At 51.2% G+C, this 23214-nt stretch overlaps 1 protein-coding gene across 2 annotated transcripts; it reads left to right on the forward strand.

Annotated features, from left to right (window-relative positions):
• The first annotated feature begins 18679 nt into the window (after nt 1-18679).
• On the forward strand, nt 18680-21613 carry OTX2 (orthodenticle homeobox 2). 2 transcript variants are annotated; one of them, XM_066552337.1, is made up of 3 exons: nt 18680-18776; nt 19158-19330; nt 20595-21613. In XM_066552337.1, the coding sequence occupies exons 1-3, from the start codon at nt 18680-18682 to the stop codon at nt 21213-21215; spliced, it is 891 nt and encodes a 296-aa protein (XP_066408434.1). In that variant the 3' UTR covers nt 21216-21613. The 2 variants fall into 2 exon arrangements, with proteins under 2 accessions (XP_066408434.1, XP_066408435.1); XM_066552338.1 differs by having other exon boundaries at nt 19179-19330.
• The last annotated feature ends 1601 nt before the right edge of the window (nt 21614-23214 follow it).

Here is a 23214-nt window from a genome sequence, read left to right on the forward strand (position 1 = left end):
AAATTTGACTGTCATGCCACTCAAAACTATCTGTGAGTATGGGGGAAATTTGGGAAATAAGAAAGTCTTCATTCCTCTGGATATTCTTTTTAGGAAGGCTTACTTTCAAAAATGCCCATTGTTTGTGTGTGTGGTTTTCTAGTTTAGTTTGTTGATTTTTTTACTTGTTCTAAATTAACTTTTTGGAATTATTATTTTAAAACAGCAGTTCAGCAGTTTCCTACCAAAAAAGAAAAAAAAAAAAAAAAAGAAACTAAATAGAGATTTTAAACTAGTTGAATGGCCTAAAAATAAAATACTTCATGTCAGCTAAGCACAATGTCTGTGACTGATTCAAAATCACATTTCCAAGGGGTTTGAGATTACCTGTAAAATCTGGGAGGAAAAAAAAAATCTGTTTTCAGCTCTGTATAGTCCACTTTTATCCTGACAGTTTTCTGCTTCAGTCACCAAAAGGAAAACACATTTTCCCCCCAGCTCCACGTGCATGGTGCTGAAAACCCCACCAAAGGATTTAGGATTAATGCACCGACCTTTCCACCAGCCAGACAAGTCCCTTCTGCAAGTGCAGAGAAGAAAAAAATCAGAAATTCAGGTCTAGAGAAGATGAAGGGCTTGGCACTGGATGAGATTTCTAAGAAAGGTCCAAACAAGAGTTTGTGAGGAAGTTCAGGCTGAAAGTTGTGTGCCCCGAAAAGGGAAACCCCAGCTGCCAGCCAGGGGACCACGCAGGGGCACCACATGGGGAGGATTTTGTAAGTGAGAACCATTCCCAGGTGGTTTAAGATCTTTATAAGGATTCAGTAGGGAGGGTTTGCTGCCTTAAAGGGGAAAAAAATAATTTTAAAATATATATATATATATATATATATATATAAATTTTAACAAAAAAGGAAAGGGAAGTATAAAAGCTGCTTTTACCACAAGAGTGAGGAAACACAGAATAATTAAAATGCCAACTGAAATTTGATGGATTTATAAGTATTGCTTTGGGACAAACAACTGGAGTTGTGTGATCCACATTGCAATATTTGGGTTGGTATTAACAAATTTGGAATTTGGTCTCACCTTTCCTTTCCCAAGCCACAGACAGGGGCAAAAACTTCCTCTAAGAGGAAGGCACAGCCAGTGCCACTTCCACTGCTGCCATATCCCCTGAGAAACCAGCAGCCAGGCCCTTTTCCACTTTCTCACAGGGATTTTAGTGCACAAAAGGAAAATTGAAACATTTCAGTGAAAGGAGAAAACACACAAGGCTCTTAATTTATTTAACCCAAGATATCCTAAGTTCATATAATTCCTATAACCCAAGAGATCCTGTGTGCTGGATCCTAAGGCAGGAGGATGCCCAGTTATCCTCAGGAACAAATCTGGGCAGGTCCCTCAATATTCCTCCTCCTTTTGTAAAGTTTCCAGGGTATGAATCTGCATTTTGGTTCCCAGGTTCCCTGATTAAGTTCCCTAATTAAGCCAAATGAAGCCAAATGAAGCTGCATGGTCTGGATGTGGGGCAGAGCTCCCTCAGAGTCTGGGCTCACCACAGACTCATGGAATGTCCTGAGCTGGAAAGGACCCACAAGGATCATTAAGTTCAGCTCCTGGCCCTGCACAGGACAACCCCAAAAACCTCACAATGCCTTCAAAAGCAGCTCTTGGCAATGTTTGTGAGGCTGGCTTTTGGAACAAGAACCTTTCAGTGAACTATTTTTCTCTACAAAGTCTTTTAAGGCTAAACTATCTAATTAGGAAATGACATCTAAATTATTTTTACTTTTAACCTAAAAACCAATTACTCATGTTCTGCAATGTGGACTTTTCTGTTTAATTACATAACACTGCCCAAACCTATGAAGAAGAAGGTGAAGGAAAATAACTAGTAATTCTTCCATCTTGCCTTATATATATTGCTATAGTAAAACTTCCTTCTTGCCTTATTCCTCTTAAAACTTCCTTAAAGCTTCCATTGCTTTAAGGATGGAAACTTCCTTAAAACTTCCATCTTGCCTCATATATTTTGTTAAATTCTAAAACCTTAAACTCTAAGTTTTCTACCTTGTGATATTACACACTTCTATTTAAACTACACACCCGTGATCTCAGTGCTATTAATTAATTTTGGAAGAATTTTCTACAGCCTCAGGTCAAATGCAGTGTTCTCTTGAGGGACAGAAAGTCTAAAATTCTCAGCATCCAGGGTTCCAACACCTTTGCACTCCTGATCTGCCTCAGATGTGCAGCCACATGAGTTTTTACACATCCTTTGGTTAAACCTGAGTGAAATTTAGCACTCTGGGACACCATGTGGAGCTGCCCATTTGGCTCCAAACCACCTAAAAATCATGTTTTGTCCGGGACTGTAGAAATGTCACTCGAAATTCCTCCTCTGGAAGATCTGTGGGTGTTCCTTCATTGGATTTTGAAGCTTGGGAAAGGGATGGAGGAACCAGACCAGTCCTCCCACAAGCTCTTTGCTTGACCTTCACTTAAGGGGCAGCTCCTCCCCTGAAAACTGGAGAGAAAACACCCCTGTGTCATCAGGTGTGGTGAGAGTCCATTCGTTAGCACTGGCAGGAAGTTCCAATGCCAGATTAAATTAATAATTCATGATAATTGAAGTGTTTCACAGTATACAGAGTCATAATTAGAGTTTCATTCAGCATGACCTTCTCTTACTGGCTCAACCATAAATGCCTGATTATTGGTCAACTTTTTTTTTTCCCAAACCATTTTTTTTTTCCTTGTCCACATTTTTCTAAGGTGTCCAACTGCATTTCTCAAAACCATTTTGCCACTTCCATTCCAGACTGATTTTTCCTTCAAGATTTTGGATAATTCACAGATTTGACGAAATGGTCACATTCGAAGTAAAAAATATACAAACTTCCAAGGCTTGGTGTCAGAAAAAAAAAGCATATTCGTGGGATTTTTTTCCTCAGAAATATTTTTTCCTCAAGATAAAGGCCCACTTGGGCTTTAAAATTAACTTTTCTGCTTGAGAAACACCTTGGACTTCTATTTACTTTAATAAATGGACCTGGATTTGTGATCTTAGTGCACACAGAAAATCTGGAGTGTTAAAAGTCCTGTGTTCCATCGATAATAATTCATCCATCAGCCACTGGGAAGCTTTTTTGAATGGCAAGGGCAGGGTAAAATACAACCAGTGGTGTTTATATTAGTTCTATTTTAATCTAATAGGCTTTATATAATAACTCCTGTAACAATTAATCCGAGCACAGAGGCTGAAACTATCTGCAGTGCAGGAGGATAGCATGAAAATAAAATATTTTATTAAAAACGCACTTTAAAAAGGTTTAAAAGTCCTTAGTTATGTGAAAGGAATCAACCTCCTTCCTTTTGTAGTGTTCCTTCAGAAAAGAACTGCAGTGAGTTAAGGGGAATTGAGCAATTATATTGTTATACTATTAGGCTATAATTTGCATTTCTTGATAACGCTCATGTCAAAAAATGTTGGAAAGTTGCATTTCAATGAAATACTTCAGCTGCTGACATAGCCTGTGACTGCCTGTGTTACATAAAGACATGCTGCAGCTTATTCCAAATTTCTCATCAGATACCAGACGTGGATTTATGGACTCTGTGGAGTAAATCACAGCAAATGTCCTGATTATGGAGTTACAGAAGTCTACTCCCAGCTCCATGCACAGGTAGGAAATCTGGAGTAGTGGTCCAAAATCCAACAGGTACTCCAAAAGCAAAGTACAATACAGGAAAAATGTGCCAGGGCTGAAAAGTCCTACAAGAACCAAAATGGGCTGAAGCTGCAGCTTTCCTGCGTTTCACCAGAGATAAGAGCATGAAGTGAAAATCACCACAGAATTACTGAGGTTGGAAAAGATGCCCAAGATCATCCAGTCCAACCTGTGACTGTCACCCCCTTGTCACCCAGCCCAGAGCACTGAGTGCCACATCCAGTTTTTCCTTGGACACCTGCAGGGATGGGGACTCCACCACCCCTCTGGGCAGCTCCTTCCACTGCTTAAAAGCCTTTCCCATGAAGGAATTGTTCCTGATGTCCAATCTGAGCCTCTCCAACTCCATCCTCCTGCTCACACACCCTGCCACACGTGCCAGCCCCATCCCTACTCCATCTTCCTCCTCCTCTCAGCCACAGGCAGGGCTGTAGGAGCAGTTTCAGCCCTTTCCCTTCTCCCAGAAGTTTGCTTTTGCACAAGCCACTGATCCCAGAGAAGTGGAGCAGAAAATGAGCCAGAGCTTTGGGCCTGGACCTCCCCCTCCACTGAACACCTGCAGCCTCCCCTCCTCACCCATCCCTGCCACAGCAAGCTGCAAATGAACCATCACCATGCTTTATCTGTTATCTTAGCACCTCATCCTGATGGCCCTGGGTTTGAGCACAGTCAGGGAAGAACCTCAGGGTTTGGAGGACATGCTCCAGATCTCATCTGTGTACATCCACACATCCAAAATTCCCACTAGGCAGGCACAAATAAGCGGGAATACACTTTGACCAAGCTGAAGGGCCTCAGGAGGGTTTTGCTCTCACTAATGGGGTTGTCAGCACCTCCTGAGCTCAGATCTCTCTTGCTGTGTCAATCAAGTTGCCAAATCACCACTGGTCCACCAGAGCAAGGCACTGAGAGATGGACAATGAGCACAGGACAACATTAGGGCAGGGTTGTGTTACCTACAGGCTCCTTTCACCTGTGGGTGCAAAACTGTGACAGAGGCGTCACCTTGCACCAGAAAGGACCTGAAGGAGTGACTGTCACAGGCTGGAGCAGCTCAGACACTGAACGTGGCTTTGTTGCCCACATACAGACATCCACTGTCACCTGAGATGTCTCTGGGTGCCCCTCTGGCATAAAACTGCTGAGCCAGGGGGGCACAGATCTCCTGCAAGTCCTTTGGGGTGGGGATCTCAGGGACCTGAGGGCATTTTGGATGCTTCTGGCAACCTCATGCAGGCAACTGATCTGAGCCCTGTGCCACAGCAATGTGGCTGAGAAATGGCCAAATTTCATACAGAAAGCATTTATTTTACCAAGAAACCAGCCACAAAAGGACCTCACCCCAGTGTTTCCTGAACCCTGTGCCACAGCAGTGTGTGGGGACAGGACATGGCTGAGAAATGGCCAAATTTCACACAGAAAGCATTTCTTCTCCCAAAAACCTGCCACAAAAAGATTTCACCCCAGTGTTTCCTGAGCCCTGTGCCACAGCAATGTGTGGGGACAGGACATGGCTGAGAAATGGCCACATTTCACACAGAAAGCATTTCTTCTCCCAAAAAACCTGCCACCAAGGGACCTCACCCCAGGGAGTGCACGCGGAAAGAGGGATTTTTTGCTTCTCAACAACCTGTTTCTGTCAGATTTACCTACACCAACAGCAGCCAAACAGACACAATTCCACACAAATTCCTCTCATTCCTCCTTTCTAGACACAGCCACAAACCCGTGTGTTCCCAATGTCCCCTCTGCAGGGACAACCTTTGGGAAAAGCCAGGTGACAGCCCCAAGCAGGGCTGTCTCCGAAAGCCCCGGAAATTCCTCTCCTCCCGTCAAAATTCCCTTTGCAATCAGCAACCGAGGCTGCTCGGGAGCTGCGGGAAGGGCACGGGCGGTGGTGGTGACAGGGAGGAGGCGGCCACAGCCCCATCCCGGGGGATTCTCTGCATCCTCCCGTCCCATTAAAGCCCGGGCAGAGCAGCCGGGAGCAGGCAGGGCAGGGAGATGAAAGATTTCCTGCGAGAAATCAGGTGCAGAGGGTGGGCAGATGCTGCTCGAGAGCAAAGAGAGCCGGCCGGGCTCATTTGTCTGGAAGGGAAGCAGCAGGAACTTTCTTTTTATCTGCGATTGCGGATGTCGGGAGAGCTCCTGAAGGCCGCAGCCAGCCCGGTCCCCGCTGCTCTGCCTCTCTCTGCAGGGAAATCCCATCCATGGGGTTTTTGCACAGGTGGAAAATCCCACACCGGGACGGTCACAGAGCCCAGAGCTCCTTCCCACCTGCGGGACCCGGGCTGGAGGCGCTGGGGCTGTTTGTCCGTCCAGGTGTTGCCCTGGCTGGCACTGCCAGGGATTGGGATTAGCCATGCTCCACCTGCTCTGCCCGGGATTTAACGGGGCATCCCCTCGCCAGGCGGGCACGGCCCCGTCTGCCTGTCTGTCTGTCTGCCTGTCTGTCTGCCTGGGGATTAGCCTGGCCCCACCTGGGCTGCCCCCAGCTCCGCTCACCAGGGCGGCCCCAGCCGGAGCAGCTCTCTTCTGTGCGGGCTGCTGGGTCACAGCTGTCTGTCCGTCTGTCTGTCGGCCTGTCTGGGAGACGTGGATGGGCATTGCTCTGCCCATCCGACCTCCATGCCTGTCTGTCTGTCTGTCTGGGAGGGCAGCCATGCACTGCTGTGGCTGGCTGTGCTGGGATGCTGGGCACAGCCCTGTCCGTCCATCTGTCTGTCTGTCTGTCCATCTGTCTGAAGGGATGCTGGGATGCATCCATTTGTCTGTCTGTGAGAAGATGCTGGGCACAGCTCTGTCTGTCTGTGAGGGTACACTGGGTACACCCCCTGTCCGTCTGTCTGTAAGGGGATGCTGGGCACTGCCCTGTCTGTCCATCTGTCTGTCTGTGAGCCATGCTAGGCACAGCTCTGTCTGTCTGTGATGGAGGTGCTGGGCACTGCCCTGTCTGTCCGTCTGTGAACCATGCTGGGCACAGCCCTGTCCATCTGTCTGTCTGTCTGTCTGTGAGCCATGCTGGGTGGGCACAGCCTTGTCTGTGGGAGATGGCAGGCACAGCCCTGTCTGTCTGTCTGTCTGTGGGAGATGCCAGGCACAGCCCTGTCCATCTGTCTGTCTGTCTGTGAGCCATGTTTGGCACAGCCCTGCCTGCCTGTCTGTGAGAGGGTGCTGAGCACTGCCCTGTCTGTCCGTCTGTCTGTCTGTCTGTGGGAGATGCCAGGCACTGGCCTGTCCATCTGTCTGTGAAAGGATGCTGGGCACAGCCCTGTCCATCTGTCTGTCTGTCTGTGGGAGATGCTGGGCACAGCCCTGTCCGACTGTCTGTTTGCCTGTCTGTGAGCCATGCTGGGCACTGCCCTGTCCATCTGTCTGTCTGTGGGAGATGTCAGGCACTGCCCTGTCCGTCTGTCTGTCTGTGAGCCACGCCGGGCACAGCCCTGTCCGTCTGTCTGTCTGCCTGTCTGTGAGCCATGCTGGGCACTGCCCTGTCTGTCTGTCTATGAGCCATGCCGGGCACAGCCCTGTCCGTCTGTCTGTCTGTCCGTGGGAGATGCCAGGCACTGTCCCGCCCTCCGGAGCCCCCGCCGTGCCCGCTGCGGGGCCGCACCCCCTTCCCTTCCCTTCCCTTCCCTTCCCTCCTTCCCTCCGTGCCAGGGGCGGCAGCTGCGGCGGGCCCGGGGCCGGGCAGGGGCCGCGCCCGGGGCGGGCAGCCCGCAGCGCTGGGCACCGGCCCCGCCGCCCGCCCTCCACCTTCCCCTTCCTCCTCCTCCTCCTCCTCCTCCTCCCCCGGCGCAGATTAAACACTGCCGGAGGGGGCACGGCCGGGATTAGGCCCGAGCCCGCCCCCGGGCCCCCCCCGGCCGCATTGTCCCCGCACCCACCCAGACACCCCAAAAAACCCCAATTTAACCCCCACCGCCCCCCAGCCCGGCTCCGCCCGGAGATGCGGGGTGCAGGCCGGCAATCCTGCTCCTCACCCCCCGATAAACGCAGCCGGGACCCCCCGAGCACCGGCCCCGCTTTGCCCGGTGCGGGACAAAGATCTGCGGGAAAGTTGCAGGCGGGGATGGCGCTGGGGGAGGGGGGAAGCAATTTTGGGAGGGAGGGATCAGTTATGGGATATTTATTTATTTATTTAATTGGGGGAGGGGGGGAGAAATTGGGCTGCTCTGGCTTCATTATTTTATTTTTTAATTATCTAATCGACTTCACTGCCGAGGAAGGGGCTTTGATGAGGACTTTGTTTAACTCGGGCAAGGGGCGCGCAGCGCTCCGCGCATCCCTCCTCCTCCTCCTCCTCCTCCTCCGCTCCGCGGCCGCGCAAGGACCGCGGGGCTGCGGGGCTCCCACCCAGCCGCTCCTCCTGGGAAAGGGAAAGGAAAAAAAAACAAACCCAAAAATACCAGGCAAAACATCCGCAGCCAACGCTCGGTATAAACACACCTGATCGGCGCATCGAGCGACTGGAAGTTGAATTTTTATTTCTAAAAAAAAAAAAAAAAAAAAAATTTTTAAAGTCCAAATAAATGCTCGAAGTGGAGGCGTCGCTGGGGCGAGCGCTGGCGCTCGGCAGCGCCGGGGACGAGCGGGGGGGACGGGACTTTTCCCTGGGCTGTGGGGCTCGGATTCGTTTGCAAACTGCAGCTTAAGCGCTCCCACCACCCCGCATTGTCCTGCGCTTAAATATCCTGAATTAGGCAGCTCTGAAAAGTCCCTTTAAAGCAAAGCGGCCAGGGCGAGCCGCGCTCGCACAACTCCTCGGGGTCCAGCCGCCGTTCAAACTAAAAATAATAATAAAAGTAAGGCTAAAAGCGGCCGGGGCCGGGGCTGTGGCGGCGGCGGAGGGGCCGAGCCGGGCCGGGCAGGGCGGAGGGGCCGCGGGCGCATCCCCCAGCACCTCTCAGGTACGAGCACTCGCACTGACATTGATGTAACTACATTAGAGTTAATGGCAGCAGCCTGCTCCTCATTATTAATTGTCTTTGTGTTTGGATAAAGTATGTAATCTTCTCCTCAACCACACCATTAAAATAGGTTGCCTTTTCAATTAAGAACTGTCTTGAGCACAGCAGTCAATTTTCCTAATGAAGATGCATTATATTTTCACTTTTTTTTTTTTTTTTTTTTAATAATGGGAAAATCCCACGTTTTTCATTAGGCGTGATTACGGAGAAAGTACAAGAGGGGGTTTGTCTAAACTAAATGTGGCCCGTGTCGTGTATTAAATACCAGGCTTTTAAATAAATTGAAATTTCATACAGATAAGACGCGAGGTTGGGGTACAAATACGGCCAGATTCGCTTCCTTCAGATTAAAAAAATGCGGGGTCTGTTCTTTAAAAAGCACTTATCAGATAGAAAATAATGATTAAAACAACTACAGCGGACTCTTAGTTGCAATTACTCGGGTAAACTTTTCACTCAGCCCAGTTTGCTTACATTAAACCTGAGGATGATGCTTTAAAATAGACTTGCACTTTCTGCTAATGTGCAGCTTTGGGGAACAAATAGCACAGTTTAATCATGCAGAAACTCATAGGAGCCAGAATAGTCTCACAATTAATTTACCAAAATAACCCCGAAGCTGCCTGCATTGTTTAATATTTAGCTTCCACCCCCCTCTCCTTCCCCTGGAGAAAAACAGCCCTAGTTCTTTAGAAAGAAGGAAGCTTGGGGGAGCTTTGGGGGAAGTTGGGAAATTTTTTGTCTCTCTCTCTTCCTTTCTTTTTACATAGGAAAAGAAATATTTCATGGCGAGGGAGCAAAGAGTTAAATTTTATATAACATAAAGCACTTGCAGAAAAAAGAAAAAAATAATAAAAGAAGGGGGAAAGAAGCCAAAGTCTAAGAGGAAAGGGGGGGGGAAAAGAATTCAAGAAAGTGCGATATTTGTGAGTCTGAGAAGCTGCAAGAGGACGGGATGTGGATTTCAGCACGGTGTTATACGTGTGGGATCTTTGTTGCCGGACAGACAGACAGACAGACAGACACCCGCGGCACAAGCCAGACCCTTCCCGCACGGAAAATACCATCACCCAGACACCTTTAAGAATGAAAAAAAAAAAAAAAAAAAATGAACTGCGGTATTGGGAGCCGGTTTTAAACTTTTTCATTACGAAAAATACCTGCCTGCAAGAGAGAATGAAGTTAAGCATAGGAAGTTAAGCATAATTTCTTATTCACATGGTAACAACAGTTGGTTCGGGATCTTTTGCAAGCTTTCTGCCTTGTGGCTTTGTCTGGTTGGGGGGAAGCTGCTTTGGGGGTTCGGGGGGTATTTTTGTAATGAACATTTGTTTCTCCACCAGCCAGCGGCTAAAGAAGATCTGCAAAGAATGGCAAAGAAGATTTTCGATTAAAACCTTAGCCCATCTCCGCGGATTACTTTATATCGATTCCTATATATATGGCTGCAATTGAGGGGCTCTAATTAAAAATCCAAAGGTTGGGGGGAGGGAAAAAAAAAAATAAAAGTTCTTTCTGGGTCTCAATAAAAGGAGCTTTTCATATACGGGAAATAAAGGTTGTAAAAGGTTACAAACGAAAGACTAGTTTAAAGCTTCTCTGCGGTTTTCTTTTCTTCTTTCTTACAAAACCCCTTTTCTGGCTCTTTCTCTCCCTCCCCCCGCTCCCCCGACCCCTTCATTTCTCCCAAGTTTGCCAACACGCGGGACGCGGGACTGTAACTGTTATTTTAATATCTGGCTCGGGAGCTATAATCTGATTGCTGCAGCGAGCTGCTCATCAAGGTAACTTCATGGCCTGGAGAGGAAAAAAATTATGTAAACGGGCAGCATGAGCGCCTTTCATGCCCGCACACCCCCCGCACTCGGCCACAGCCCTGCCCCTGCCCCCGGGGGACGCCCCCTCCCCGCACGGCCTCCCCCGAACGCTGCTGCATTTATTTAAATTTATTTAACACCCAGCGTTTCTTGCTCTTTCATTTATTTGGGTGGGGTTTTTTTGGTTTTTTTTTTTTTTCTTTCTTTTTAAAGGGGGCTCTTTCACCCCCGCCCCGTTGCTCATGAGCCGCTCCCTCAGGTGCAAGCCCTGACCTCACTTTCGCTGCTCTCGGGGTGACGTTTTTTAGGATTTGCCTGGCTCCAAGAGGAGCCGGGCAAATTTCAGATGGCCCCGAAATCCCTTCACCATCCCCTCCTCTCCTTCGCCCGGCCCCCATCCCAATTGTGAAGCTTGGTTTCATCTAGGCAAAGATGCTGCCTTCATGTATTTTTTTCCATTTTTTTCCCCTTCCCCAAAAGAGGTGACGGCTCCACCATCCCCTCCCAACGCTTGGAAAAGGAGGGGAATAATTTTTTTTTTAATAATTCCAGCATTTTAAAACGAATCTGACCCCTTCTGGAAGTTGACACAGATATACCAATGTCTCTGGCTTTGCACCCCCAGAAATGGAGATTTTGGGGTGAGGGGGAGCTTAGAACTTACGAAAAACCCACAAACCAAAACCACAAAACCACCAACAAACAAACCGTAAAAACACCCCTAAACTAAAATAAACTCCAACCGGCACTTGAATTGCAGATAAACTTCAAGGAAAGTCTGGAATATTTTAACTAGACACAAATCCGATGAGGGAAAAGCTTAAAAGCTGTAGCGTGCATCGTTTTCCGGAGCCCATCAGAGATACAAAGATGACAAATTACAAATCGGTTCCTTTTGGGGTGGGCTTTCCGTTTTTGGTTTTTTTTTTTTCTTTTTTTTTTCTTTCTTTTTTTCCGCCCCGCTTTTTTCCTTAACTTTCGCCCGACCTGAATAAATAATTTCTTATTTTCCTCCCCCCACCCTTGGTCATCACAACCGCGGGCAGCAGCAGCTCAGCCCTGGGAGCGACACACACGGCGATAAAAGCCCGGGCGGAACGGTCGCGATAGTGAGGAGAGTCGGAAATTAAATCAGGAGGAGAAAAAAGTGAAGAGGGAGAAGGAGAAAAGGAGAGAAGGGAGACAGCGATGCAGAGAGAGAGAGAGAGAAAATGGCTTTGCAACCCGACTGGCATCGGAAAGTTGGAGAACTTACTGAGAAGCAGAAGTTACAGTTTCTTTTCATCCCAGAAGCTGATTTTGGTTCTCTGAGCATAAAGTTCTCAGAGGGCAGAAAATCACACATCTCCACTCACTCCCCGTCAGCCCCAGCTAGTCTGGATCTCTGGGGCTGTACCTGCTCTGCAACGCTCTCCAAACGGACCAGAAGAGATGGGAAAGTTTAAAAAAAAAAAGTAAAAAATTGTAATTTTTTTTTTTTTAAATCGAGATTCTACAGCTGCAACAATGATTATCAAATTTGTTTTTGGCAACTTTTCCCCGAGCTGCTGAAGGTTGAAGGCAGAGGCAGCTGCAAAGTGTGTGCAGGATTGCTCCAGGAAAGAAGGTTCCCCCTTTTTCCCCCTCTCAGATCCAATCTTTGCAAGAGCCATTCCGACACATTGCTAAGCTAAAGGGAAATTCTCTTTGATAAAGCGGTGTTCCCAGCTTCTGGGTTTTAAAACCTAAATCTATATTCAAATCTGGCTGAAGGTGTGTTCTGGGATTTATGAAAGCCTCTTAAAGGGGTAAATTTACCAAACCGTGACAAAATCATCACAATCTTACTTTAGACATCTGAAGTGGATGAGAATTTTAAAGAGACCCTTGTTTATTTAAGTAACACTGTCCATCTCTGCCACTTGTTTTATTGGCCGCGGGAATTATTCCCAGCTTGTCGGGCCGGAGGGGGCAGAGGCCGGGACGCTGCTGCTCCCGTGGCAGGCTGCAGGCAGCGGGGCACGGCTCTGCCCGGGGCCAGGAGCTGCGGCCAGGGCTGGGCTGGGCTCTGCTTCCCCTCCTGCTCTCACACGTTCTGTCTTCAGGCACTGAATTTTATTTCTCTGCCTTGCTCAGCCCCGCTCTGCCACAGCCCGGCTGCCTCCAGCACCCAGACACCCCTTTTTTAATTTTTTTTTCCTTTTTTCCCCCTTCCTTTTATTTTTTTTTTAATTTTTTTAATTTTTCCACCCTTTATTTTTAATCGATCTCGAAAATACCCTCCTGGTCAGGATACACGGGAACGAATTATCTCTCTCATTCTTCCGAGGTGGATTAAGGTTATTAAATAATATGTGGGGGCGGGAGGCGATGGCCAAGGCGGAGGGGGCGGAGGGGGGGGAAGGGTTCGGTGGGGATATTTATTCCTGGTGCTCTGCTGAGGGGTGGCATGGACATGCGGGGAGCTGAGGGAAGGATTTGCCCGGCTCGGATCTCTGGGCAAGGCTCGGGAGAGGGGGGGATGCTGCAAAGGGACGGCGGCTGCAGCTGCCCCTCCTTTACCCACACCAATTAAAAACAAAACAAAACAAACTCAACTAGACAAACAAACCCACAAAATAATAATAATAAAAAAAAAGTCCCCACGAAAGAATCTCGTGGGTCTGGGAGGGAAAAATAAATCAAAACACAACTGCAAGAAGGGCAGGGGTTTGGGAGTCCCGTGGGGCCAGGGGGTACCTGCCGGGGGTACCCCGGGTACCAACTTTCCACGAAGTCGCCTCGCAAAAAAAAAAAAAAAGAAAAGAAAAAAACCAAACCAAAAGAAGCCCCAAACAAATACAACCCAGCGGCCAAAGTGGGAGCGGCTCCGGCGGGCAGGGCTGCGTCGGTTCTGGGCGAGGGGCTATTTTGTTTGTTTGTTTGTTTGTTTGTTTGTTTTATTTCCCCTCCTCTCCCCTCCCTCCTTCCCTTCTGCCGCCTCCTTCCTCCTCCTTTCTGAGAGGAAAGGATTAAAAAAAAAAAAAAAAAAACAACAACAAAAAAAACCCAACCCAAAACCAAGCCACACCACCCATCATCCGCCCAGCCCAGCCCCGAGCATCCCAAACCTGCTCCTGCAAACCCGGGCGGCACCGCCGGCGCTAAAGTCCAAGGACAAGCACGTTGGATCGCACGCAGCCAGGCTCGGAGAGAGCCACAAAGAAGCGAATTAATTGCTATAACTTCATTAACATAGGTCACCCCGTTAAAATGATCGAGGCGCTGCAGGTTTTTCCCCCCATTGTCACAAAGTGAGGAAAGTCTGTGAGCGCTCCCTCGCTCCGACCTCAGCCGCCTCCATCCTCCTGCCTTTTTGCCGGAGCTTTATTTTCGGGGTGCTGGGACCCGGGAGAAGTTGAGCGAGGACGGGAGGTGCGAGGGGAACATCCCTCCAGTGTTCCCGATGCTCCGGTGTGCCCGGCATCGGGAACCCCCTGGGCCCTCCTCACCCTCAGCCCGTCACCGCTCCCGAATTATTTCCATTAAAAACGTGCGCACGTCCCCATCTGCAAATTCAACGCGACGCCGCTAAGTCCCGTTCCACACCCTCATCCCTATGGATCTTTACAAATAAAATTTAAAACGCATTCGTGTCGCCCCCCCAGGTGACTCCATTTCCCCTCTTCCAGGGCTGACTTGGCCCCTGGGAGGTGGAATCGGGGTGCGGCCGATCCGGGGGTGCGGCTGGGGGGACCCGGGGCTGGGGCACCCCTGTCTGTGCTGGGGGGGATTCTCCCCTTGAGTCCCGCGGGTTTCCTCTCACCCATCTCCTGCCGCTCAGCCCAGGGCTCCTGCTAGGCTCCGTGTCCCCCCTTCACAAATATTTACTTCTATACATTAATATCTTTTGTTGTTGGTGTTGTTGTTATTATTACGGCCGCCCCCCAGCCTTTTGCTGACCCCCCTTCCTCTCCTTCCCCGGGCAATTCGCTAATTCCATCTCTGCTGTCCATCACGTTAATTTCTACAATGACTTCATCCGCTCCACTCCATAATGTATATTTTTAAACCGAGCAGGTTCTTTTAATGTATATTCTGGTGTCATTTCGGTGGCTGTTATTTCTCTCTGGATTGTCCCCCCGGTACAGCAGCGGCCTGTTTTTTCCTCCCCCTGTGTGTGTTTTTATTATTTTCCCCCTGGCTTAGATGTGTCAATCACTCTCTCCCTGCCATTGGTTGGAGAGTTTGCGTCAAAAAGTTGCCAGAGAGGCGCTTTCTCAGCAAAGCTCCCCGAGAGAGGTAGAGACCTTCAGCTCCAACGCACCCTGCCACTATTATTAAAAATAAAATCACTTTGACCAGCTCCAGCACCGGCCAGCTCTGTATGTACCGAGCCCAGACCCCGCGCATCCCCGCATCCCTCTCCTGCACCGTCCCCTCCCCTTTTTTCCCATTTATTCTCCTTTTTCAAACATTTTTTTCTCCACCCCCCCTCCGCCCCCCCCTTTCCCCCCGATGTCGTGGGCATGTGCATGCGGCGAGCTCTCTAACCTCCCGCTTTGTGCTTTCTCTCCCAGCTCAGCCCCAGCTCTGAATTTGGCGAGGATCCGGGAGCAGGTTTCCCCCTTCGCCCCCCAGCCCTGCCCGCGGCTCCGCCGAGGCTCGCAGGTAAGTCCGACCCTCTGGCTCCATCCTTCCTCGGGGGCATCGCTGGGCGGCCAGGAACGCAGAGAGAGGGAAATTAAAATTATAATTATTATTTTTTTTTAATTTATGATTATTTTTAAATCTCCTGTGCGCGGCGGGGCTCTCTGTGGCCAGGAGCTGCCCGGGAGAGGCCGGGCCGGGCCGGGCGGAGGCGGCCCCGGCTCGGGCACTGCGGGCTCGGCGCTGGGCAGGGAGCGGGAGCTGCAGGATGAGAGGGAGAAGGGCAGGACCGAGAAGCCGGGGCCGCTCCCATCGCCCCCCGAGCCCCGCGGCCGGGAGCGGAGCCGCTCCTCTCTCCGCGGGCAGGCGCGGGGCTCCTCCACCTTTCCCTTGGCTACATGATTTTTCTCCGGCCTATTCCTTTGGCCTGGAGTTATTTCCTGACCTCAAGCTGGACTTTTAAAATTAGGGGGGAAAAGAAAAAAACCCAAAAAACTAAAAAAACAAACGGGGAGGAATTTCTCGCTTCTTCCGACTCCTACCTGAGAACCCTTTCATCCTCCTCCTCTTCCTCGCGATGCGGAGACTCAGCAAAGTAATTTTGCAAAGGTGTTTCTGAGCAGTCACGGCCCGGGAGAACCGGGCTGGAGAGCGCAGGGAGAGAAATCTTCAAGGCATTTAGGGCCGGAGCTTCACGATTTGGTGTGCGCGAAACGGATGGCAGGAATGGCATCCAGGTCGGAGAGGGGCTGGAGCTGGTATCCACCTCCCTCATTTTATTTTATTTTTATTGTTTTATGCCTTGGGAAAGCGCTTCCTAAAGGCACCGGCCGCGAGTAACGCGCCCCGGCCTCTCCTCTGAATTCGCACCGCGCTGACAAAGAGAAAGTCGGGAAAAGTCCTTGTGCACCGGCACAAGTTTCTTTAGAACTAAAACCCTTCTTGGCTGCTGAGGTTTATTTCGATTTCTGCTGCTTAGAGAAGTTGAAGCTTATTATTTATTTATTTTGAAAAGGTGCAACTCTAGTTAAAAAAAAAAATAAAACCAGAAAGAAGTGGGGGGAAAAGCACTTTAAAAATGCTTTTTTTAAAAAAGGCCGGGTGCTGGTGGCCGGCAGGGACGGGCCAGGCGGAGGTGGCTGCCCGCCGAGCCCGGCTCCGCCGCTCCCGGTCCCGGGGAGGAGCCGCGGCCGCGGAGCAGCGCGGAGGTTCCGAGGGCGAAGCGCTGGGGACCGCCCGGCAGAGCCGGTGACGGCTCCATCCCCACCGCCTCTGCACCGGGGCGAAATTTGCATGTTGGGAAATATCACCCGAAACAGCAGCCCCTCCAGCGCGAAAAAAAAAAAAAAAGGAAAATAAGGTTTGCTTAAGAAAAAATTAAATAAATTAGAATTTTCTAAAATGACCGAAATTCGTTGGAGCGCAGGGAAGGCGGCTGTCGTTTGCAAAACAAAAGGGAACAAATTCCCTTTTCTACCTTGGCACCTTTCCCCCTGCCCCCCGCAGCACGGCCGGGGCAGGGGCGCAGGCTGCGCGCCCGGGCGCGGATCGCTGCCCCGCATTAATCACCGGGGCGAGCCGCGGAGCCGGGGCCGGTGGCTCGTAATTAGGGAGCGTGTGCCGCCCGGATTATCTCGTTAGTTTATCAAGAAAACATTTATTATAATTAATTCTCGGACGGGGTAATTATTATTGAGCGAGGGCAGAGCAACTGGTAGCCGGGCTGTGCGCGGAGCGGGGGGGCCGCGGGAGGAGGGGAAAGGTGACAGATTGCCGAGCGGAGCCGTTGCTCCGCGGGCTGCGGGGCGGCCCCGGGATGCGCGGCCGCGGCCGAGGGGCTCCGCGGGCGGCCGCGCCGGGCTGGCGCCTCGGTGGGATGCCGCCGAATTTAACCGAACGGAGCTTTAGGGTTGGTTTTTTTTGGGGGGGGGGGGGGAGGAGGTGTTTGCCCTTGGTTTTTTATCTTTTTTTTTTTTTCTTTTTTGTTGTTGTGTTTTCCTTTTTTTTTTTTTTTAATCTTTTTTTGTCTTTTTTAAAATTTTTTGTTCGCTCGTTTTGGAGCGGGCAGCAACCCCCGCGCTTTGCTCTCCCGCGCGTTTTGCGGGGCTCCCGCTTTGCCAACCCCGCCGCGGAGCGGGGCTCCCCCCTCGGCGGAACCGCCCCCGTTCGGCCTCCCCCGGGGGGCGATGCGAAATTCGGGACCCGACCGTGCGCACCCCGCGCTGGATGCGCGCACCCTCCGCCGCCCAGCGCGGTCGTGCGCGGTAAATTCCCTTCCCGAGGGGAGAAGGGGAAGCTCCGCGCCGCGGAGAACCCGCACCGACGGCGCTGCCGGGGGCGTGGAGCGGGGCAGGAGCCCCCCGACAGCGCTCGGCCCTCCCGGGGAGCCGGCTGGGCTGAAACGCGGAGTTTTGGGGTGTTTCGGGAAGAAAGTTCTGCTGGAGTTCGTTTTCCCGACGGCCGCTGGGAATGGAGGGAAGGGCGAGCGTTTGCTCAAAAAGACGTTTTAAAAAAAATATTTTAGAGCTGGAAAAAACAGCCTACACCTTTTTAGTTGTCCCGATTTGACCCATTGCCGTACTTTTTAAATTTTTTTATCTTTTTTTTTTTTGGCGTGTGTTTGGGTCCCCCCTCGCTCCCCGGTCCCGTCGGGGTAGCCCGAGCAGGGTCCGGGGGAGCCGCTCGCCCGCCGGGGCTGTCCCGGGGCCGCTCGCCACCGAGGTGTTTGTTTAGCTTCGGCTCCGTCATCAAGAGTTTCTTGAAAGCCTAATAAATCTGTTACTTGCCTCCAAATCTAATTACCCGGAGTACTAATTAGGTGCAAATGGCCGGTGGAAATTACTGCAGACGTGGACTGATGGCGGGAGAGCAGAAAAGTTTGGCTCTTCCCGAGCGGGCATTTGAGCTCTGAAATGCAGCAACGTCGGGGGGAAGGGGAGAAAGGGGGAAGGTTTGAATGTTGCCCAAACCTGGGATAATTAAAGTCCTTGCAAGAGACTAGTGGAGAGATAGGTTTCTTGAATTGTTTCTTTGTTTCTCACCCTTGGGCTTTGTTATCTGCATTATTTATTTAGCCGAGGGGTTCTTTGTGTCTGCCAATGGCCCCAATCAAGTTTTGCTTGAGACAATTAGCCGGTGCCCGGCCGGGAATCCTATGCAAATGCCCCCGGCCGCCGTACAATGCGGGCAGTTGAAGGCATGGGGGGGTTTTGTTCGGGCAGTAATTACTGGCTGGGATGTGCCCCCCCTTCCCTCCCCTCCTCGCCCTTTTTGGGGAGAGATGCGTTTATCTGGTCAGTCTCTCCCAGCTCCCGAATCCGGCTGGGGTCCGAGCGGGAGGATTGATGGGAGGGGGGGAGGCAGAGGGGATAAAAGCGGGGGGGGCAGCGATCTGGCCTGACTCCCCCCCCTTCATCCCTGCATTGCTCCCTCCTCTTCCTCCTGCGCAGGCACCTGGCGGCCCCCCCACGCCCGACGGCTCCCGCAGGCACCGCCCGGGGCAGGCAGGGCGCTCGGCCGGCTCCCCCTCGCCCGGATTTCGGCCAACTCTCCTCCCCGCCACAACTTTAGCATGATGTCTTATCTTAAGCAACCACCTTACGCAGTCAATGGCCTGAGTCTCACAACCTCGGGCATGGATTTGTTGCATCCGTCCGTCGGTTATCCCGGTAAGCCACGTTTTTCTTCCCTCTTCCCTCCCCCTATTTTTTTTTTTTTTTGGCTCCACGCAGGAGAAGCCGCTGGGATTTTGGGAGGCACAACGTGCCCAGGGATCACGCTGGCTTGGGTGGGTGAGGGCGTGGGGTCTTTCTGTCTCCCTTTTCCTCACCCCCAACTTTTTATGGGTGAAAGGGGCTGCAAACAGCGCAAAGCCCCGGGCTGGGGATGGGGCCAAAATGCTGCGGAGGATGCAGGGGAGATGCGGAGTTGGGACTGCCGAGCTGTGGCGGCTGAGGGACCCCCGGGAGAGGGCAGGGAATGTGGGTGTCCCCCTGGGGAAGGGGCTGGAAGGGACATGGGGGTCTAAGGGGCCGCTGACTGACAGCCAGGGCCTCTGGCTCCGATCGCAGCCACCCCGCGGAAGCAGCGGCGGGAGCGCACCACCTTCACCCGGGCGCAGCTGGATGTGCTGGAGGCTCTTTTCGCCAAGACCCGCTACCCCGACATCTTCATGCGGGAGGAGGTGGCCCTGAAAATCAACCTGCCCGAGTCCAGAGTGCAGGTAGGACGCGGAGAGCCCTGCCTGCCCTCGCCGTCCGTACCGAATGAACCCGGGACTGGCCTGTGCCCGGCAGGGAGGGACTCGAGGGGATGGGTTCAGGGGATGGATCCAGTCCTGAAGCCAACTCAAGCCCTGGTGGGGTGAAGGAGGCTCAGAGAGGGGTGGGGGTTCACTGAGGGGATGTGGTGGCATTTTGCACCCCCAGGGCTGGAGTGTGCCCCCCTTTCTCCCTCTGCACTGAGGGGGGGTTGTGCAGATCCTGGATCCCAGCTCTTGGACCTTCCACACCAATCCCCAGCACCCCCAAATCCCAGCTTGTCCTGCGGACATCTGGGGGTCCTGCAGAAGCCACAAAGGATCCCCCCCTTCCCCAGGGATCACCACATCCCTGGAGCTGGGCCAGACTGGGATCCCAGCTCACACCAGTACAGACTGGGGGCTTCCTGCCCCTCTGAGGGGACTTTGATGAGAGAGGGGCTGCCTCGGTGGAGGGAACCCCTCTCCTGGGGCTGGGCTGTCCTGCTCTGCAGGAGGATCCCATCCAGGCAGCATTTTGGAGGTGCTGCTGGCAGGGCAGGAGGGTCCTGCCCCCTCTGGGACCTAGAACACCCCAGCAGCAGAGGCAGGGCATCTCCAAAGCCATCCCTCCCACTTGCCTTCTGACGAGGCTTCCCGAGGCTGTGTGGTGCCGTGTTCCCGTGGAGCGTGGTGGCTGGGATCGGGATACCCTGTGCCAAACCCCATCCTCCTTCCCAAAAAACCTCCCCAGAGCAGCCAGCCCCTTTGGGCCCTGCTAAGGGAAGGGGAGATGGGCTGAGGAGCCAATTCTGACCCAGGGGGTGAGAGCAGAGTGCCTGTTTGGAGGGTAAATGAGATGTCTTTACCCCCCTCCCCATCCCAAACCTCTCCTTCCCTAATTGTTCCCTCCTTTTCTGATGTTCTGTTGTTTCTAATTAAGGGCTCGACTTCAATAGGCCTTACACAGTGATTCCTGGGGGTCCCTAGCTGGCAAACAGCAAAGAGCTTCCCCTTCACCCCCAAAAGTGACCTTATTAAGGAGTTTGATTTGTGATTTCCACTTGTTATTACTGCTAATGATCTCAGGGAGGGGGAGCCCCGGAGCTTTTCTGTGCAGCAGCCTGCAACCCTCTGCTCCTGGGGGACAGCTTTGGGTCTCCCTGCCACCCATCCCTTCCCCACCTCGGGTTTGCCCACCCTAACCCCAGGCTTTTTCTCTCTCCCTCCCTCGTGTCTGTGCCTCAAGGTGTGGTTTAAAAACCGCCGAGCCAAGTGCCGGCAGCAGCAGCAGCAGCAGCAGAACGGGGGCCAGAACAAGGTGCGGCCGGCTAAGAAGAAGAATTCTCCAGCCCGGGAAGTGAGCTCGGAGAGCGGGACCAGCGGGCAGTTCACTCCCCCCTCCAGCACCTCAGTCCCCACCATTTCCAGCAGCAGCGCCCCCGTGTCCATCTGGAGCCCGGCGTCCATCTCCCCGCTCTCAGACCCCCTGTCCACCTCTTCCTCCTGCATGCAGAGGTCCTATCCCATGACCTACACCCAGGCATCGGGCTACAGCCAAGGATACGCTGGATCGACCTCCTATTTCGGAGGGATGGACTGTGGATCTTACTTGACCCCTATGCACCACCAGCTGCCCGGGCCGGGGGCCACCCTGAGTCCCATGGGTGCCAACGCGGTCACCAGCCACCTCAACCAGTCTCCAGCCTCCCTCTCCACCCAGGGCTATGGAGCCTCCAGTTTGGGCTTTAACTCCACCACCGATTGCTTGGATTATAAAGACCAAACGGCCTCCTGGAAGTTAAACTTCAATGCTGACTGCTTGGATTATAAGGACCAGACGTCGTCATGGAAGTTCCAGGTTTTGTGAAGAACCTTTGTGGTGCCCCGGAGAAACCGCGATGAGAACGAACAGGCTGGGCTGAGTGCTCCAGTTTTAGTCAGGTCTTGGTTAAATTAAAGAGAAAAATAACTCCACGGACAAACAAATGAACAAAAAAAAAAAAACTGACGGCAACAAGAGGGGGACAGTGTTGGTGTGATCCCGTTCAGACTCATCTCCTGCTCAGACGCTCTGGAAAAGGAATAATAAAGAGGAAAAACGGAGGAGGAAGGCCTTAAACGGACAGATCATCTAGTGAGCAGAAACCAGACAGACCCATCTGTGTTCTTTCTAGTTTTAGCCAATTGTTGGGTTCCTTTGTTTGGAAGAGGTGGGTGATCTTCCCACCTGCGGGCCAGTTTTAAAAAAAAAAAAAAAAAAAAAAAGAGTCTAGGTTTTTATTTCTTTTTTTGTGTGTGCGTGGAAAGATGATCCTTCACCCAGAGGTTTCCAATGTGTTAGCCAACCCTCGGTTAAAATATTCAGAATGGACAACATCTCTCTTTTTCTCCCTCTTTTTGTCCCTCCCTCTTTCTTTCTCTCTCTCGAGCTCATCCAACTGTTTCATGCCCAACTTGCTGAAGTTGGCACCCGGAGAACTTGGTTCAGGGCTGTGTGGGTTGTGTGACTGATTGTCCTAGCTGCACTACTTTATTTAAAGATTAAGAAAAAAAAAAAAGATAATGTTCATAAGGAGTCAATATGTAGTTTTTAAGAGACAATCAGTGTGTGTCTTATATAAATGGTACATCTGTGGTTTTTAATCTGTGCTAGACTTCAAAACTGTGATCTCCTGTATTGTATGCAACTATGAACTCTGCACCAGCGGGAGTTCTGCTGTGATTTAAATAGGTTATAATTATAAGTGAAATTCAGAGCAACTGAGTTACCTATTATCATCTTTAAAAAAAAATAATTAAAAATATATATTTAAAAAATAATAAAAAAGAAAAAAAAAGAAAAAACGCAAAAAACACGATCGCCTTTCACCCGAGGTGAACTGCACTGAAACTTTTTACAACAAACTGTCTCTGAATGAAAGAGGAAAGACCGAAAATACCCCACCTGAGGACATTTAACTCCTCTGGAGCTCACTTACTGCTGGCCACGCCGGCAGTAACCGGCAAATCCGACAGGACTTTGGGCAGTTGCTCTGACCTGGATGAATTCAAACCAAGAAATTCATTGTCGTTTATGCTTGCAGATGTTAACTGAAAAAAAAAGAAAAAAAAAAGATATATATGCATAAACCTTTTTTTTTTTTTTCCTGGATTTGGCAGATATGTATAATTATATTAAAATGGTTCTAGCACACTTGATGGTTGTCTTCCATTTTAATCACAGCCGGCGAGTGACCGAGAAGGGGCACGGGAGGCCAGGAGGGTCTGGCTGCTTCTGCAGGGTTGAGACAAAAGGGGTTCTGCTGGCAGCTCCCCGAGGTGAAGGAAGCAAAAAAATCAAGGAGGGGAGTTATTTTATTTTTGAAATCTTTAATCAAAAAACTTTCATTACAAGCAGAGCTTGGCTAACGTGACCTTTCCCACCCCGGCTTCGCCAAATCTCTTCGTGGGCAGGGAGGGATGAGGTTGCTCTGTGGCTTCCCAGGGGCTGGAGTCCCCAGGTGTGTATTTGGGGAGAACTTTCCAGGCAGGAGAACCTGGATCAGGCAGGATGCTCTGAGCAGAGGTGCTGGGGAAGGAGAGGGACAAGTGTTTGAGCTGCAGTGTCACAAGCTGAAGCCCCAGGATGAAGGATCAGGCCTTTCCCAAGCATCCCTCCTCTTGGTGGCTCTTTTTCTGTCCCTCTCCCTCTTTCTCCCTCTCTCCTTCCCGTGTGCAGCGCCGGGGCTGCTGGAGCCCCGCTGGATTTAGCACAAAATAATGGATCTCTGGAAAGGGGGAGACCTGGGAAAAACCCCCAGCACCATCCACACCATGTCACCTGCTGTCCCCCAGGTTTGTCACCAGCACCCTGTGAGCCACCCCTG

The sequence above is a fragment of the Molothrus aeneus genome, chromosome 6, assembly GCF_037042795.1.
Source record: "Molothrus aeneus isolate 106 chromosome 6, BPBGC_Maene_1.0, whole genome shotgun sequence".
Lineage (NCBI taxonomy): Eukaryota > Metazoa > Chordata > Aves > Passeriformes > Icteridae > Molothrus > Molothrus aeneus.

Excerpts from the sequence above, each read along its gene's own strand:
- OTX2 (XM_066552337.1), top strand. The coding sequence starts at position 18,680 with ATGATGTCTTATCTTAAGCAACCACCTTACGCAGTCAATGGCCTGAGT. Across the intron at positions 18,777-19,157 it reads TCCGTCCGTCGGTTATCCCG|GGCCTCTGGCTCCGATCGCA; the intron begins GTAAGCCACGTT and ends ACTGACAGCCAG. Across the intron at positions 19,331-20,594 it reads TGCCCGAGTCCAGAGTGCAG|GTGTGGTTTAAAAACCGCCG; the intron begins GTAGGACGCGGA and ends CTGTGCCTCAAG.